The sequence below is a fragment of the Anopheles funestus genome, chromosome 3RL, assembly GCF_943734845.2.
Source record: "Anopheles funestus chromosome 3RL, idAnoFuneDA-416_04, whole genome shotgun sequence".
Taxonomy (NCBI): domain Eukaryota; kingdom Metazoa; phylum Arthropoda; class Insecta; order Diptera; family Culicidae; genus Anopheles; species Anopheles funestus.
The window spans coordinates 63,407,500-63,427,962 of NC_064599.1; the positions used below are offsets into that span (position 1 = coordinate 63,407,500).

Here is a 20,463-nt window from a genome sequence, read left to right on the forward strand (position 1 = left end):
GTTATCGGACCAACAATGAATCGTTTTGTGGAGTGCATTAGTCGCGCCCAGGCGCTGCTTCGAAGGTAGAGAAATTTCTTTGAAGTGTTTTTACGATATAAGATCTTACTTGAAATTGCATTTTTTTCTCGAAAAGTTTATTATTGTTTCTTATTGCCTTTTCTGCAGTCTACCTGTGAGGTTGAAATTGATTGAGTGTAAAGCAAACACAATGCTACTCATCTGAGAAATTATTAAAGCTAAGCAACTTCAACCTAAATCTAATGACATAATGGGTTTGTGTCTCTTTATTGTACCTGATGTCTTTGTTTGTATCTTCATCTGAGCGTGTTATAATCTCGCGAACTTCACAGCAATTGATTATCATTAATTGCTCTAGGCGTCCCATTTATTGTCTCCACATTCCACGATAATGCAGATATGTACAGTCTACGTGCGCCGATGTATAACCCACGCAAATGCCAGATTAACCCGTATCAAATACGAGTTCTGTTTCTGGTATTGAATCCGGTAATTAAAAACAGCATTATCTGTGGCAAGGATCTCATCGATACGCCCTCACCAATACACACGGTGCCATTGATTTCCGCATCTAATCCAACATTACAATCAAGGAAATTCAATTTTGATGTACTTTTTCCACCCATTGCCTGTCGCCACCCTTCGTTGTGTGCTATCAATAATTCTAATATTTAATCACCCAAATACACTATCAATGCAGGATGTGTAGGATTGAGCAAACGCTCACGTGGCACCGTTTTCCCTATCAGCAATGGTAAAGCATCGATGCTATCGACACCATCGTCGTAATTAGTACGTAAAATTTATTACCCTCTAGGCGTACACGAGCCACAATTTCCGGACAACGATTTACCGTCCACCCGTTTACCTTTGTGGTGGAAATACGCCTGCAAACAAAAAGCCAGGGACAAATTTAAATATCCCTATCGCTGTCACGTGGAATTAGTACCGGACCAGTATCGGACGTCCAACAGGCAAAAGGTTATCCCGTCTTAAAACATGCACCCCCGTAAAGCTTTTCTCCACCCCGTGGGGTGGGTTTCAACCCATTTTCACTGCCAACTGGTAACCTCCACTGTTTTCCCTTCGTTGGACAATTAAATCAATGAATTGATTTTTTCATGTCATGTTTTTTGCCCTACCGATAAATATGCGATAAAACGCACATCGTACATCCGATATCTGGTGCTGACTGGAATCAATAATTGGTCAGCATTTTGTACTGCGAATGACCAACTACTTCATAAATTGGAATGTTTTTTTTTATTCATCACAAAAGAGCCTACACAACACGTAATCGATTCTTACGGGCTTGTTTGTACCCTTTTCCGCACGATGACTAAATCGATGCTCAATGGAACAATTCGTTTGGGATGTAACATTGTTGTCATTATAGTTACGCTTTTATAGCGCACCAAAAAAAAAGAAGAAAAAAATACAATTTTCTCACAATAGAATCACAGCGTGGAACAAATTCCCCTTTTGCGCTAAAACTTCAAACCCGGCACAATGGCCTAATGGCAAAATGTGTGCACGGAAAAGTGAGTCCAGCACAATTTAAGCTGTCATCGAGACCCATTAATCCCGTGGAACAGCAACACTAAACACGAACGATGCAAAACTCAATTGCGTCAAAACTGGTCGTGAAGAGCTGCTGATTGTACGCTTATTCAACTTTGACTCTTCAGCCGTACCGCGCAACGCCTCGCTTTGCCGTGAGTTCCAATCCACGTTCCATGAATACATTAAGCGCTGGAATGTTAAACTCACGACTTATTACATGCGAAGTGCGAATTCATGGGAATGCGTTTGTGACACCGGTGTGGTGTGGTATTTATTGGAGTCTGCTTCAGACGACACCGTACCGCTCCACAGGTGGTTATGTTCATTCTAAATGTGTTCCAAAAACTTCCTCTACCGTAACATCACTGCCAATGAATTTAACGTCCCAGCGGTGAAAACGAAAGCACCCGTAAAACAAAAGTTATAAAGTATTTCCCACGGCACATCCTATTACCATTACCTGCATTACCGGTCGCAAGTTCAGCAACTTTTTCATAAAATAAAAACAAAAAAATACACTAATGCCCCCAAAACATCGTACTGTAGGGCTTCTGCCCCCAAACGGCAAAAGGTTAGATAATCGTTGGCAGTCAAAAAAGTTTAACAGCTTCCCTCAAATCTTCGCGCCAATCCGCACACAACTCCCGACTCTTAACATCATTAATAGATGACGCCATACACCCCGCATTAACAAAAAAACACGCAGTGGAGGTGGTTTATGGTCCCGAGAGCATAAGATGTCCGGTCTTTTTTTTTCTTTGGCTCACCAGCTAAACGAAGACGTCCATAAAAAAAGACAAAACAATGTAGAAAAAAGGACAACTTCCTCATCGCTGCTTGCACCATCAATGTCCGGAGGAACCTACGCTGGAGACGGGATTAACATCACACCGATAGCGTAATATATCCCTCCCTCAAAACTCCAACTTCCAAAAAAACACACACCTTGCAGTTTGCATTTGCGTGCGTTACGCGCATGAGGTGTGATTATTAATGCTTCGGCGAGATACATCTCTATAGCGGGGAAGCTATTACACAACAGTTCAGCAGCCTGCCTGCTGTCGATAGCGATCCACCCGGTTCACCTGGCAACTCTGGCCCTCGGGCCCGTAAGCAATACGGCCCCGTTACGCTAATGAGCCCAAATCTGCCCAAAAACAGCAAGCGAAACGGTAAAGAAAATACGTATTAGCGCCTCGGGACTCGGCACGCCTTTTCGGCTTAGGATGAGTGTATTTTTCGTAAAACAAACGATTAATTAATTGAACGAAATAGGCATCCGCAACCGCATCCATACCGTGGTGGGTATTTTTTGGCGAGGTACCTCTCCCTGGCCGGATGTGAACAGTGTGTATAGGAAACCGATTACTACCCATGTGCTTCTGGAGCTTAATTAGAAGCGTGTTGTGTTGTTTTGAATGGATCAAACTAAATATCCGAAAACTGTTTATTTAGCAACACCACCTTTCACCAGCGCTCATCATCACAGTACTTGGAGAGGTTCATTATCAACTACTTCACAGCTTGATCGTCTAAATTGAGGAGAAATTGTACGAACACATTCGCTATTCGCTTAATAGGGCAATTAAAAAGTTTCAGCTCAGTAAATTGAAGATTGCAGTTTCCACTCCGAGAATGCTGCAAGAATTTTCCAATATTTGCAAAATTAAAAATCTCTTCCAAGAACTTACCTTCGGATTATTGCGTGGTAACGTTGGCCAGCTGTTAGATATCAGCTGCAAACCGCGATTCCAAATCGTATCAATTTCCATAATTCCATTCCATAATTTCCAATATCGCTGTTTCTCTTCCCAAAATGGAGCACAGTCTGTATGAATGTTCGTAACGAGAAATTCTACCCAATTTAAGGCTTACATAACGAAGCCGAACGAGATAGTTTTCCCCCTCCAGCAATTCGATGACTGCGCGTGCTGATAAGCACACCGTACCATTAAAGTCAAGATTTACGGCTTCTACAGTAAAAAGCCGTAGACTTCCTCGTGGATCAGTGACCTCTACTTCCAAGAGTCTTTGAGACGATAGCAAGAGCGCACACACAAACAAAACTTACCCAACAAACCTCATCAGAAAACCTGATCTCTATCTAATGAGAATTCGATACTGTCAGGCGGACAACTCTTCTGCCGCCAGACTGTTCTCGAAATCGTGCACCGGGTTTCATTTGTTTTGCGACCGCCATCATTTCATAAGCCCGTAGGCTTTGCTGCGTACGTCCGTATGACCCGGTGCCTTCTTCATCATCCACCCGCCGGGTCAGCTTCATTTCACTGATTTCGTAATCACTGCTATTATTCCAAACATTGCAATCAGCAAACCGAAACATCATTTCCCCCACAGGTTCACTCGGGGCTAAACGCACGAGAGCGGCAAGTTGGCGTTTGCCAAAGAGTTAGGTTTTAGAACTCAATCTCAAGAATGAAGCTCAAATGGAGCATCCTCAAAAACTGGGATAATCACAGTGCAAACGTGCAAAATTACAGCTTCCAATGCATAGAATACAAACGGGCGATTGGGAGTGAAAATTCACTCGTTGTATTGTACATTTATGTACCGTATTTCTTAACCTCTTGCCGCGTGGTTTTGCTTTTATTGCAAATCCGGGCCACACAGTAGCGCCCTGTAATTTTGTGAGCATAATATTTGCAAAACAGGAACGTGTGAAATTATTATAATTCATGCATATTACTGAAATGAAATCTTTTCACTCGATTCAGCAACAAACAGAATGTGCTGGCGGTGTGGAGAATGATGATGACTTTCAAATGACTTCCAAGATTTTCATGATTATTTTCTCGACTGATGGTTGTAAGATTTTAAAGCGTCTTCATCACATCTACCAACCGTCTATTCGTCTATTCCACACAATTCCCACTTCGCCAAGAACAAGTGTCCAATTATGATAACTACATTACGAATGACCCATAAATCAACACTATCCAGGCAGATGCTTAAAGTCATGCGTGTCGCTTCATACGCAGTTACGCAAACACACAATATCGCGATGGTGCAATAAGGGTACAACAAATTTGCCTACAATCTGCAAAACTGTAGACCAAACCATCCGAACCCCAAGCCCTCTCGGTTTCGCCTGTGCGTCACCCGAAAAGAAACATTGCCACGCAGCATTTGCTAAGCTAATGATGAAGATAGGGCCAGAACAAGATGGTTATCAGTGTGGCGAGGGTGCGAAGAAAACCCTGAAGCTTGATTGCAGCTACTTAACGCCCTACAACACCCTTGAATGGGTGGCCAACTTTACATCCACAACGCTAAACGAGGTGTAAATTAGCTCGAGTCAGCATCAGAATACAATGCCATTACTTCATGTTGACGAAGTTCTCTCTGGCTGGCCGGATTGAAAGGCAAGCTGTCTTTACGAGTGCGGCGGTCCTCGCCGTACTCATGGTTGCAGCTCTTGCAAGAGATGTGATGAGCGTACATCGTCGAGGTACCATCAGGCTGAATAAATACGATGCGTATCTTTCCAACATTGCTCCAGTCGGGTTAACAGACATGGGTGGAATTCCTGAGGGCTAGAGAGGGGGAGGGGCGGGGGGGGGAGAAAAGATAAACATTACCATAATTATTGTGACCGTCACGTATCATTAACACATTCCAATAATTGGCTGCAACTGAAGCGGAAGGTTGGTACGCTTTGATGGGAGCAAATCATACCTTCTTTAATGTTAGCCCTCTTCCGGAGGGAAGTTTGAAAGAAATGAATAGACTTCAATTGACTGAACTTCGATGCTTCGTCACTCGTATTCGATGAATAAAAATAGAATGGAAATCAGAAATATTATATTTCCAAAATGGATGTTATTGTGAGCACATTAGATTAAAAATACAATTTAACAGACACCTCACTACGCAAGCATTTGTAAGCAACTTGTGCGGGACATGCTTTTAAAACGGTTACCGTAAAAAGTACATGACACGCAACTCGTCTAATATGTTGAAGAAAACTAATAATACAATGTTTCGCCACTCACCCGACGGAAGAATACAAATTGGATGATTTTGATCTACCTACAAGAAAGGTACTTCCGCTACATTCAGAACATGAAATAAATATATCCAGTTCACAACCTACTACAGCCATAAGACTCACCAACACCGCTAATCAACCGCTCCGTGCGGGAACATTAATCAAAAACCGCCAAGAACTCGAAAAGGGTCACCCGGCACTTCAACTTCCAGTTAACTCGACGAAAACTCCAAGATCCGATTATTCTATTGAATTCATTCAACGCCACCGCCACCATACGTAGAGTCGGAGCCGTTTGTGTGCCAGCACAATTGTCGCCCAGTCTGCTCAATACAGCGGGGCGAGGAGGCGCTTCGTTCTCAACCGGAAGCTTCCTTATGTGGATCTAAACAACACTTTCGAAACTGTGCGAAGATCCGGAAGGTTAAGATGGCGTGCGATGGCGTACAGCGGTACAGCCCAATTGTCACACTCACTCGTGCTCCGTATAAGGGGGCAGGGCCGACTACAGGGAGAAAACCGGGCGCAGAAAGAATGACTCGCAATCACGCGATAAAAAGTAATCTTTCATGTTGCTGCGCTCCCGTGGGGGTCGAACTTTGTACGGCAGACGGTTTAAAATCGCGTTCCGCAGCACTTGGCGATCGGTACGGAAGCTTATATTCGTTAGATATGCAAATACAAACGGGCGATGACACGGACGATGATTTATAGGAAGTGTTTCTTCTGCGAAAGGAAGGCAGACAAAACACATTTGTGAACCATGTGACTTACGCTGTTTGTATGCTGTTTTGTCTACAAGTGGATGAATTTCCTTGAAGCTAAAATGTGCATCAGAGATGAAGAATGAAAGTTCATATCATATTTCTTGAATCACTCTTGGAGTGAAACATTTCCTTCAACAAGCATGCACGTTTGACGATCGTTTGTCTCTAATATGCGTACATCGAAGATATTGACACGGCGTACGGAATATCTTTATAATCCACCCAGCAAACATCTCGTTTTTCCACTTATTTTTCGACAAGATAAACCATGGTCCCGATGGTTGACAGCGTACACGTAATGGAACTCTTATTGAAATCCTGCTTAGGAAAAGGTAAAAGTAGGTTCCATCGACCTGTTCAATATTTTTTTCTGGAAAAGCAAAAACAACCCTTCTAGACCACTTACCAATTGCGGGGTGACATTTCCAGCTTGTTTTGAATTATCCGCAGCGGGTCTCCGCCGGTTGATTTGTGCACGTTGTTGGAACGATCACGCCTTCCACGAACGTTCGTCCCATTGCCACTCATGGAATGCCCAGGCAAGGTTTATGCACCCTTATTGCGGTTAAAAGCCAACGCAACGTTCGATATGCAATCTTCACCAGAAACCAAACACGAAAAACAAAAATTCAAACCACTAAAACAAAATCTTGCACACTTTACTGGTTTCCTGTCAAAAAAGGGACGTTTTCTCTACGCAATCACTTTTCAATGTTCCAGTCTTAGGCTAACGGTCCAGTGTTAAACTTTCATTTCACTGCTAATGCTTTCACTAAATAGATCCAGGGATTGGGTTTTTTTTGTTTGAATTTCGGGATTTCATTCATTATGCATTATTAATTGGAAGTTTCGTTGCATTCCCATGTAGAAAGGGTCGATTATGGAAAGATAAACGTGAACCTTCTAATCAATAAAAAGGGCTTAAGTTGGGGTTTTTTCTCGCTTGACAGCTGGAAACCGAATATCTTTGATTGGCATGTTAGATTAACCGGTCCGAATATCAAATGTCAATATTTGAAAAATCGTATTTCTACGGAAATGATTAATTTGATTGATGAAGTGAAAGGAAAGTTATCTAATGCATCACAAATATCGTAATGCTTTAAATCAAATTCATTCTTCTTTCTCAAGCATTTAAACCAAAGAAGGTACTAGCCCTATCCGAGCTTACTAACCTCCCATGAACCCTATTGTGCAATTTTTTTTAAGTGTCAAGCATTTAGAATTCAACGCAACATTTAGCAAATACACCACACGCTCTTTAATATTCACCTTCACACCTGACCGTTTATGGACTGCAGGCGAGAGGCAAAAACAAAAACCAAAACCTCCACCACAAATGCATTGATTGCACCACCGTTATGTCCCTGACAAGTGAGCATAATTCTATGTGATCAAAAGTGAAAATATGCTAATCAACCTGCCAATGTGTTGCGTACGGGCCTGTTAAACAGCTGGCGTGTGTTATTTCTACATAAAAACTGCATTTAAAGTAAACCCCGTTCTCTTGCTCGCTTCCTTTCGCCGCGTGTCGTCATGCGGCGTTTCGTGATTATTAGAACGGAAAGTTAAAAGCTGGACAGCTCGTCAGCCGGTTAAGTGCACAACCCCGCGCGTTAGCGTTCTGTGGGGGGAACAGGTCGAACGAAACTTTGGTGAACTTACGTAGACACGCGTAACGCGTGCGTGTGTTTTCCCTTCATTCATATGGTCACGCGTATGTTGATGGCGTTATTTTTTTCGTAAATTAAATAAATGCATAATGCGAGATGGCGTGTCGCGTAAACTTACACACCTGCTCGGTATGCTTAAGGTTTGCAAAAAGATTGAGTAATTTAACAAATAACTTAGAAGAGAAAAAACAATGTCGGCTGCTGAAAAAGCAGACAAACATGCACAGTATGTGATACACACTGCAACGTGTTAAACATTTTATGTTAGCGATCTTTTTTTTCTCGCACCAACACGGTGCATTTTATGCATTCGAAGCTACCTCGGTGGGAGCTAAAGTATAAACATTCAATCCGAAAAACCACCTCCGGTGAAGCTAATTTAATTTTAAGCACTAATCAGCAATTAATCAAACTCATTTTTAAACGTTCCATCACGTACACGGTTTAGCATGAACACTAGCGCAAAGAGTTGGAGGAACCGGGGTTTGTTGTGTTTGCATATTAACGCCTGCTTACACGTGAAGCATTAGAAAATCGGACCACTTCAGAGACGGCCCAGAGGTGAAGAGACCTGATACAATATGGTACTATTTTTCCTTTTTTTTTTTGCTCGGTTTAATTTCACACGTTTGATGGCTAGCTTCACGTCGCGAAAAATAAACAATTACTAGCCTGCCGGCACATTGAGGGTGTTGAAAATGGCTAATAAAATATGCCTCTTGTCGATCACGTACTATCTTTGCGTTTATACATCTCCACACACACACATACACACACGCACTACATCTATTGGCAAAAAAGTGTGTTATTATTTTTTGCTAACTGGTGAATGGCAATTCAGGCGCTTATCACAAGCGGGAATTATTTCTCTTTTTTTCTTTCTCTCCTCCTTTCGATTTGCTATGGCGTGATAAGCAGAATGATAGCTCAACCGTCATTTTCAAGGGAGTAAACTAACAGCCTACGGCTTATATCGATGATTTCAACTGCATTCCGGCACACCGAAAAGAAAAGGCTCACAATAAGGGTTAAATAGAAATTGTTTGCCGGATTAGACGGAGGTTAAATTTATTCCAAAATCATCACATTTAACTTTCACACCAGTGGTACACAATACAATTCCAACACCCAACTGCCATGTCCCTAATGGGGGAGGGTCTCCGTACAGCCTATCCCACTTCAACGCGTCCCATGCACAAAACGGCAAACTGGAAAAGCTTAACGCACACGCTTAATTTTCATAAAAATCACATCAACTGTTCATGCACTAGCGGCCGGAACGAATCCTCCCGTATGTATTTCACATTAGGCCCTTCCGAATCTTCGCTACTACTTCGCACCGCAAACGACGGAACCGGACCTCGTGCATGCACTTCAACGCACTTGAACTGACTCATCGGAGTGACCTCGTTGTGACTTTAAGCTAACAGCCGATAGCATTCGAGCTCGGTGCCTCGTACATCGTCACTGGAGCATGGGGCATCCACACACACACACCGTACACTTCTGCCCAAAAACCTCCCCTGCAAAAACAAAACCCGGAACCGACCGTGCCCGGGACGCCGAATGCTATCGAATTTCCTATCCTCTCGATTGCCTATTGAACGCAACTGTTCGCTATCATGTGCGAAGGTTGATTTTCTTGTCATTCGACCAGATACGGGGTATACCGCGTACGTTGTACGTCGATACGTACGATAATGTTGGAAATTTAATTGCTCTACAATGATGACACATATTAAAACAATAGTAATTCTCTAGTTTGTATGTGGTAGTATATTGCCCGGGTGATTAAAGATAACAACCCCAACAGAAGGGTTTCCATTCTATGAAAATATACTTTTTATAGCAACACCATTTTGAAAATTAAAATTTCAAGGAAGAAGCTATTATAGTAAAAATTATAGCAACCATTATTATTATTTTAAAAGCAAAAAATTATAATTAGAATGGTTGCAATTATTTTCTACAACAAAACTATGTATCAAAATGCTGCTATAAAATTGCTATAATTTAAAAAAAGTATAATAATAACAATTGAAACACACTTATTAAGTTCTTAACCAATACACACCTCAACATATTCACTGACTATTCGACACCTTCTTCTCATGCTTGAAATTCCACCCAACATTGTAACCTTAACCATGATTTGATTCTCTCCATCCGTGAATACTCACATGCATTTGTGTAGCAGAAATAAAAAAAAATCAATAAAAAAAATCCAATGAAAACCCAAAACCACGCACTGATTAGCGTTGATCGCCCTGAATCGGAGGTGCTGATGAGATTATTATTATTATTATTATTTAACCTGACAGAGGATAAAATAACAGAGAGAGAGAGAAAAAAAAACACACACAAAAAACCCTCCGTAAAAGAATTGGCCGTCTTACGGTAAAGCAAACTTGTTACAGATCATGCGTTGGTTGTGTTTTTTTGCTTCCTTTTCTCAGCTTCTACAACGGTAGCTGTGGCTCGTAAAGCAGGAATAAAATAAAAATAACTTCAACTTTGAAACTGTACATTTGTGCAGGCTTTTTTCTTCCTGCCTCTTTCGCTCGTTATCAGCTTCCAATGCGATCACAAATGGCGATGCGCATTGCGGTCAGTACACGTCAAATGCAACCCCTTCGCACCCCTGGTAACGGTGTCCGGAGGGTGAGTAGGAAAATACGTACCACCAAAAACTGCCCTGTAGCATCAACACCTTTCGGCCCTTCCGAATGATGGACCGTCAGTTGGATTTATAACGTGCCCATCATCAACGCGTACGTGAATTGGACCGTACCCTTTTAGCTCGCCCTAAGCGGAAGGTAACGGAGACCGACTATTGCTATTGCCTTCGATTGTGGCTCATCCCACAGGTGGGAAGAAAGCCCGCCATTAGATGTATTAACTCAATCTAAACCGCGTACCGTACGTCATCAGCTGCGGCACCTTTTAAGACATTCACACAGACCACTGCAACCGTTACTAAATTACTATTGTTTATTGGCTTGCTTCCACAACGCGTCCGAAAACCCTTATCGAATTGCCAATTGAGCCTATTGAAGACTTTATCACACCATCGATTCATCGATCGGCGAACGTTCGTTATCTGCACGGTGGTGTTCGGCTCAAATCTGCCAGAGTGTCGTAATCAGTTTCTAATCGCTATGCATACATGTCGATTACCGTTGTTTATAATCAATCAGAAGGATGTATTTGGTTCATTTTTCTTAGGGCCCCTAAGATGATTGATTAGCAGTGCGCAAATTTTGAATCATTGTTCACGTATATTGGGGCCACAGTAAGCAGTGTTCCATCAGTACCGCCTTTTTCGTAGGCTCATACATATATTAAAACTGCATACAGTTATTTTTTTACGTCTGGATATCATCTTTTGATGTTGCTCTTCTAATTAATGAATCATCTTTTATTTCGAACCACAAGCCAAATTCATGTCTAACATTCTTTCCACCATTATCTCCATACAATCGTTAGCGTGCAATAACGTGCAAACCCCCCCAAAAAAAAAAAGAACACCTTAAACTTTCCTCAACAATCCAATCTCAAAAGAATGGAATCACACACAGTAATAAAACCCGGCACCGAAAGTAGCATATTTTGGCATGGCCAATGGCCGTCCATTTATTATTTTACACTGATCTGCAAAACGGCTATCACAGCACAAAGCCCTCATCTTCGGTTCAGCCGGTGTAAACCTGCCGCGGCGAGATTGATGGAGTAATTTGTGAAAATTAGCCCACCTAATGGTATTATAATTATGTCTCTGTCCCGAAATCGTTTTATTTCGCTTTCGCTTTGGATTTCCCAAACGAAGCAACCAAAAAAAATGTATATAAACATCGACTCAAATGCAAACGATATGGTTGGCTTTTAAGCTTAGGATATGTCTACGTTTTTCTGGGTGGAAAATAATACAAATCAGGTTTTTAGCAGCTACACTCGTATGGGATTCGTAGGTTCGCTTCACCAAACAAAAAAAAAACCTATCGGTGTAGCCGGAACGAGGGAATGATATGATTGAAATTTTGACAAAATTAACCAAGGGAAAGCATTGCTGATTATGCTGGTGAGAAAATGGGTATCATATTTTATTTGGATTATTTTCTTTGCCTCTTCCATTTTCTTATCATTCTTTCTTGGTTTATTATAATGGAAGGAAAGGATTTGTACGTCAATCTCCCATTCAAATGAATCACTGTTCATCATTTGTGGTCCACGATGAAGCCGCCAGACGAAGCGGCTCCATTGTTTTTTACAAGATTGTTTTTCTAATCTTAAAGAACAGTACTTTTTCATTTTTTCTTTAATTAAATACAGCTGCTCGTGTTTGTAACACAAAGGTATTGTTACAGATAAGATATAAATTAAAGAATAAAATTAATCTCCCTTGAATTCTACGTTTGTTTAGCCCTCCAGTGTTTTAGTCTTATTTCAATACTAAAAGTACCGGCAAGACATTTTGACTCATTTTCATCACATTATTATTTTGGATTAAACACAGTAGAATATAGTTGGTGTATGATTTTACATATCTATTCTATAGTACGATCTCCAAGAAACATTTAAATATAATCCAGCTCTTCAAAATCGTAGAAATTGTCGAAATAAGTAACCTCCAACAAAAAACCCCTAAAACGCTTGGCAGTTCTAATGTAAACTAGCCCGAAAATTAGTAAAATTAGTAATTGTTCGTGCCCTTTGCGATCGTCTGTGCCTTTGAAGAGGTCTCGAAATCATTGGAGAAGATCTTCCGTTTGAGCTTTTCCTCAAAAAATTGGTGAAGATCATGGGAAAGTAATAATGGAAATCAATTCTTGTTCTCTAGTAATCTTAGACTACAACAGGAAGAGCAAAAGATCACATAGTTCTGTACATGATACACCCTAATGAGGGCGGAAATATCTGGAAGACATCTTTGGATCTTTGGTTCTTTAGAAACTTGATATGGGAGTCGTTAACAATTGGTTCTTTAAAGCAAGATATAATATTGACGGACGTCAGAACTGTCATTGATATTCACTGTATATTAGATCTCATCATCCATGATGATCAAGACGTCATGCTACGTCGAAATGATTTTGTTCACCAACAAATTTAAGCTAAAACTTCTGGATGGTATTGATTGGTTCAGAACTCCTAGAGAGCAATGAGATCAGTTTCCCCTTGATGATCATCTTTCAATTCTACTGACCTCTTGAAGCCATGTCTGCTGTAAGCCACTTTCGTCCAAAGTAACACTTTTGTGTGACTTCTCGACTCTCTGATCCTTCTCCAGAAATGGAATGATATTTTCAATCTTAGATTGCCTACATATGAAAGACAATTCGAGCCTTACGATGGAAAACAAAAGTACATCCAAGCTTGTTAGCCTGCTTATTAATTATTTCCTATTTCCACAATGTTCTTCTTCACTTGTCCGCCCACTTGTTACACTTCCAAAGTGAGTGCTCCATACCTCTAACCATGAGCAATTAAGGTTAATCAATCAATTTTCGCATACCACCCGTTCGATGGGGTCACTTTTGCTTCCTACTGAGAGCTTTTAAACTTTCGTTCAAAATTGTTCCCGCTTTCCCGGTGGCCGATCGATGCCACTCGGTGCCCAATTGATTACACAGCTAAAAGATGCCTGAAATTGTTTCACGAGTACGCCAACGATTTATCATGTTTGCCGTTTTTACAATTGCAACAAGAAACAAGGAAAAAAAGGAAACAAAACATTCGCATATTTACACTGCATTCATCCACGGCACGGAACATTGTTGAAGGTTTTTTTTGGTTTTTTGCTACTATTCCACTATCTGGTCAATTCTCCAATGCTTTGCTTTCAATTTCCCTATCAGTGACCTCGTTGATGTAAGCATTCGGTCTCGGTGGCACTTCCCACATACCTCCACGAAATCGTTGCCGGTACAAAAGTGCAAACACTTTTCCGTGCCGAAATCTTTCCACACGCCGGCACAAATTGATTGGATGGAGAGTTTATCGTATGCAAAAGTTGCGATACGACATTGACGTCAATTGGTGTTGGTTTTTGGGCTTTTTTATATTGGTGCATACTAACGACCACTCGACAAAAAAAAACTTTTAATTAAAATGCAATATACGCACAGCAACAACAAAACTGGTCAGTAGGAAAAAGAGAAATTATATTTCGTTAATTAATTGTTCCTCGCGGGTGAATCGATGCAACTCAGCTGCAATCAAACACGGCATGAGCTCACTGCCAACCGCACTGCTGACTCGATTTTTCCACACCGGTGCAACGATGTACGGGGGTGGGGTGCAACATTTTTACCGGTACTTTGTAATTGATTGATCGATTAAGTGCGTTGAAGGTAGCCCATTTCAACGGTTGGTCAGGACACGGCCCAAACGATAATGGACTGTGATGAGTCGAACAACCGAAGGCATCGTCGCTGGCGATTGTAAATAGTTCAAATAATACTTAAATGCTTCTATTCGATCGTGTACTCCGTAGTGCATACATATTGAACTGATTTTGCTTGATTGATATAGTAATTAAAACAAGTATTGCATTTTCTTTTCATAGCGGACAATGACTTTGATTGATTAAAGTTTTTAGCTAAATGTGGAAGTATACAAAAAATGCTTAATGATATTTTTTTACTGTTGACAAAAACAACAACATTTGAAGCAAAATACATAGAAAAGATTTTATAACCAAAAAATAACTAATTATCTTCCTTCTCTCCACCGCACCCCGGGTTTGCTCATCTTCATTTCGTTTGCCATTTTTCATCATCATTAAGGTGTCGAAATCGAACGATTTGCCATGAAATATCCGGCACAAAACGGTGAGAAGCGAGCGTTACATTTATTAATTCTGTCTAGGCGTTTTTCCTCACATCCATCACATTCACTATGGGCCGTGGAAAAAAAACGAGAGCAAAACCCCCGCCGTAAGCATCAAACGATGGCACGACGGTTTTGCCGAAATTATTTGTTTAATTTGATGACCGTCGATTGATCTTTACGCAACCGTTTCGTTATGAAAATGATTCCATTTCCCATCCATTCGGTACCTCCGTCACGAAACCCCCGCTATAGGCAACTTTTTCCGACCCCATCACACGGGGTTTTTTGGGTGAAATTTAAACCTTCCGTCGTTTGTGATAGGAAATTTAAATCATTAATCTACATCTACGTCCGTGCGATAGTTTATCATTTTCAAATTTAATTTCAAAAAACGAAAGTGTGAACCCATTCGTGGACTAAAATATATTGCTCTGGAGAAAATGTGCGGTGTAAGATAAGTTTCTCATCGCGTCAGCCGATTCACACCTTTTTCTGTGCATTGCAAGAAACATGAAACGTTATCAGCTGACTGTGACGCCAGGCGAGATTATTTTCTTCTTTCTTTGTTTTTGCTTCTCGAGGAATGGGCACGAAAAGTGTATTTATTTCTGTTCTAACGCATTACAAAGCAGTTTCATTTTGTCATAAAACTTAATATTGGGGCACGTTCGGTCATAAGTCACGTACAGAATGAATTACCAACCTTACAGTGCCGAAAGTAATATATTTTACGTTTACATCAATTACGTGACAACATTTCAAAGCGGCATGTGCAGAGGAGCTTCTTCATATACAAAAGGAGAAGTTTGGGGTCTGTTAAACAATATTGCATAATTAAACAAGCTATCAAGCTCATTCACTTGATTTACCTAACGTATTAGAGTGAAAACATGTTGAATTAAAATAATTCATATCTACTGATGTGTGCCTACCCTCTAGCACCTTCTTAGAACAGGTGCAACATCAAGGTAGATCATTGCAAAAACTATTATATTGCAACGAACACCCTTACCCGTGCACGTACTACACAGCACGAAAGCCAGGTTGGGTGAAAGCCAACCTACGGGTCTCGCAAAAGGTACCAGCCACAATAACAAACCCAGTTAATAGACTTTGGATTAATTATTCCATCGAAGGGTCACGGAGACGCTAAAACTGTACAGTTGACAGACAGGGGCTCCAGCTGTCGACAAGGGTACGGAGGTGCTAGAAAGCCGCTAGGAAGCGAAACCTCCGACAGGGAAATCTCACTACGAAAGCAGCGACGAACCACACTCATCACCGCCCGTACTGACTCAGCTCAGGGTAGGGAACTTTCTCTCCCATGGTCAAGCCCTTCGTGGTCAAAGCCCCGTGTGGGTTTTTTTTGGGGTGTGCGATGAAAGATGCAGTGTTGTGATGAATTTCTACGCTCTTTAACCAGCTCCACACTCAAAGCGTTTGCTCACAGACACACACACACGCCCATTGAAATGATCGTAGAAGAAGGTCAGCTATAAGATTTTGAAGATCTTGAAGATCTTCAGCAACTCAGCAAAACGGTAGACGCTACAGAGTATCGGTGTTAATAAGATGAATATCTTACCCGTACGCAATCGGACGCAAATAATTGGGCCAATTTCGTACGCATCGGTTTCGTACGCTTCCGTGCCCACACCGTGCATGCGTTAGGCGTACGTTGGCTTCCTTCCAACGTGGGACGGTGCAGAGGCAAAAAAAGAAGTTTGCAAATGACTATTAAAAACGCAAAAACGTTTCGAGTAACAAGCCCGTACTGAGCGTACAGACAAGCCCGCATCTCACACGTAATGCAGCTGAAGATGCAGCCAGTTCTCCGATCTTCAACGGCGGTAAGTGATAATTGTTCCAGTAAAGCGTTCTGTGTTTTGCTGACGCACGCACTAACGCAATCCCGTCCCGTCGTTGTCGGGTTTTCTAAGCATCCATCATCGGGTAGCCCTTTGTTTTTTTTTACATGTCCGCAACCAAGGTATTCGGAAGCCGAAGCTAACCATAACCTAGAAAGCCAACTCAGCGATACAGTGATGCGGTGCTTTTTTGTTGTTTTGTTTTGTTATTTCTTCAACGTTACGGTTGGCGGGCAGCGAGTAAGCCATCACTAACGGTCAGGTTTTACATCGCACCGCAAAGAAGTACCGGTGGCAAGAGCCGGCACCATGGCCCTCTGGTGAGATCGTCCAAGTCCAAAAGTCACAACTCACTACCATTTTTCTTCGGAAGTTTGAGAGCCGTTAAGTTATCCTTCCCAATTTTTAATTGCTTCCTTATCGTTACTCCACTCTGGCTAGAGATTCTGGCCAAGCTACGAAATCGTTCTCAAAATTTGCACTCCAGTTAATGTCACTGAACTCTGAGCGAAATGGAAGAAGTAAGCCATTACCGTAGCACGGTATAAAGAACATACCGTCTGGCAGGTCGGGTAAATCTTGCGTGTAAAAGCGCACGAGATTTTAATCGAGTTAGCGCAGTAACGAACGCTATCTACAGAACCACCGAAGAACCATGTTACCGTGTACGGGGTCCGTTATACAGTGCGGCCTACGGCACCGCAACATGTAAGTGTGCTCCCGCCCATGTGTCTAGGTGGGAAGTTAGCACCTCATCTGCCTAATTGCCATAACACTGCTTTCGAGTGCTGGAGTTCTACCGCTTATGACTTTCCACCGGCATACCAGCGAAACCCAAGTAGTTACCAAGATCGCATCTGCATAGCGTTGCGCCGGTAATGTACAGTTTCAGAATCGCAATCATTTGCATGATTTCTAGCCGCTAGAACACGCTTTCCCACCAGGGCCAAAACAAGCTGTCGTTCGGTAATGATACCGGCAGTTCGGCTACACAACCGAGTTGTTAGTTTGTGTTTCTCTTCTACTAGATCTTCGTGTATATACTTCCCGACGCTTCGAAAGGCTTAGTCTTCTTTTTCCCCAATTTTTGAGTTGATTAATGCTTGCTATACACGTCGATACGGAAACCCGCCAATCCAATGCACATCATTAGGCACGATCATATGTTTAACTCTATATAAAAGTAATGTTTCAAAACAGTAAACATTGACTGGGTAAAGCAATTTTCATGCGGTGCAAGGTAAAACCGAAGAGAAATCTGTTTGATCAATTGTATTGGGGAGACTTTCGCAACGGAAAGGCACATGCTGTGTGGAGCGCGCACGTTCGTCTGAGGTTATTGCCCTTGCACATCTCTCCACATCAAGAATTGTGTTCCGAATTCTGGAGCTACATTCGCTTTGCATACGTCTTATGCCTCCAGAAAACACTCTAAACGTCCACAGCTATATACTTAAACTATCTCGTCTAAGTGGATCCTTCCAGATGAGATTCAAACCACTAACTTCGGTGCATTAGACCAAAAACTGAGGCACAAAACCATAGACCACCCATGGAACGATCGAGATTACAAAAGAATTTAAATGATCAAATAGAAAAGAACTCACTTACCTTCCAAAATGACGTCGTTGAAAACGTCAAAAGGTTTTTGTTTATGCTGCTACTTCTCCTCCAATGTTGACTCCTCTTTATCGCCACCTACTACCAGCGTTGTCGTTCTCTCGTCCGCAGTACAAGGTCACTTCGGTGTCAATTCCCGATGCTACACACGAGCGACTCATACTACCGGAGCTCTGCGACAGCACGGACGTGCTGGAAAACAGGAAAACAAGCAACAATGACAGTTAGTGAATGCGCTTGAATAACTCGCAACCGAAACCGCACCACACGGTAACGAATCTCTGACCGTAATGAGCTAATTTAACACAAAACGAAACAAACATAGACCGAGACCGGCGAGCGGAATCAATGTCAGCGCTTTCCCAGCTGAACTGAAAACTGCTGGCTGGCCACCGAACTGTACGAATGTTTTTCGGGCCTCACGACAAACTCGGTTGAGATAAAATGCATCAGGCTCCACGGCAACAAAACAAACTGGACCGCATGAACTTGCCAACTGTGACTTAAACGCCCATACCGGTGAACGTCAAATTATCAAAACTCAGCAGTAAACCCTAAACTTCGTCTTCGTGACCAACGGGCCAAAAAATAAATGACCGCTCCCCCCCCGAGGGGCAGTTCGAAACAACGCTCGAACAATGCGAAACGAACAAAACGTTTGAACATTTAGCGAGACAAATGGAAACGGTACGCCGCTGGGAAATTTTACTATGGCCGCTGAACCGCTCAATGAATAAAATATGTTTCCCCAATTTTTGGTAGCGAATTTGACTCACTTTTTCCCCCTCATCAATGTCACGGCCGCCGGTCGGTAATGTCGGCTGTCCGCGTCTGTTGGCCTTGGATTTGGTTGAAACTTTCTTTCACTTAAGCACACAACCGTTCCGTCATTCTCCGGACATTAAAAGAAAACTTCGACATTAGGCTTAATTTTATCCGATTTCGTCACTGTTGCGGAAGTGCCACGCCCTGCCATAATGGCCGATTGGATTCCTGCTTTTTATGGACAAGTGAATACGCCTGTCATTGAGGATAATTTTTGACAATCGTTCCGCTTGCAAGTGTTGAGTTATTGTTGATGAGAGAAACCCTGAACGATCAGATCCGTGAGAAATGGGACCATCTCGGGTAGAAGAAAAACGGCGACAATTATAAATGCAGCATTGAATAGAAGTCAATAATTCTACTGGTCGGACTTCCGACACTCGACCAATTCTTCAACGTTTATATCCAATTCTCATGCATTTAAGTACCAAAACGCCAACACATCAACAGACTCCAAATTCCATTCCATTTGCAGTAACAATAATAAAAATTGTTGCACGCTGGAACCACAACAATCCAATCAACGGTGACGGTAGCGATGGTCGTAAAACGTGACCCTTCATCTTCCAATCATTATTTACCGTCTTAAATGTTGACGAATGCCATCACCTCTTGCCGACATTCCACCAGAGTTTAGGAGAGATAGAAGTAAAAACAATGTAGCAAAGCCTTAGGGAAAGAAGATCACAGGCGGCTCTATCACCTCCTAGAAAACATCAATCACTGTCCGGACGTCCGAAAATGATCTGTAGCTCTTTGCGCACCATTCGGATGTCCGGAAGAATTGACTGGAACCAATTGATGGTGGGCACGGCATCGGAACGTCCAGTGACAGTGATAGCTTGTCCACTTGGGAAGACGTGAGGGAATTCCCAGGCACGCATCACACTTGATTGATCGATGGACGGTAGCACTGTTTGTGCAACAAGATGAACAAACTGACAGTTTTGTACTGTTGGAATTTTGTTTTATTTTGAAAAAGAAACTTTACCAACGTTGATATAATCTTTACCTTGTAAAAACTTGTTTTCTTTTAGGCATTGATACATATTTATAATCCTCATTAAGTTATGATAAAAACGCATGTTTTCCCTAGGAAATTCAACTCCTATCCATCAAACAAATCGTTCCTCTTAAATTTCATACCATATTTAATCTCCATCCAAAACAATATCCCAACAGATCTCTCACCCCGAAAAAAAAACAAAAAACTTTAATTGCAAACAAAAGCATCAAGAAGGTGAAGGTGAAATGTATATCCGCTAAAACAAATACCCAGCGTGAAA

The 20,463-nt window shown here is 41.8% G+C and overlaps 1 protein-coding gene across 3 annotated transcripts in view; it reads right to left on the reverse strand.

The window, feature by feature from the left end:
• The window catches only part of LOC125771103 (myosin-IIIb-like), a 59,878-nt gene that overhangs the window by 18,694 nt on the left and 20,721 nt on the right, over window positions 1-20,463 (reverse strand). For 2 of the 3 annotated variants that reach the window (XM_049441364.1, XM_049441363.1), the window contains exon 1: window positions 6,767-8,217. In XM_049441364.1, the coding sequence (XP_049297321.1) occupies window positions 6,767-6,888 (122 nt within the window). In that variant the 5' untranslated portion in view covers window positions 6,889-8,217. Of the gene's footprint in view, window positions 1-6,766; window positions 8,218-18,343; window positions 18,545-20,463 lie in introns of those variants that run through there. The other variant, XM_049441365.1, reaches the window with a different exon arrangement.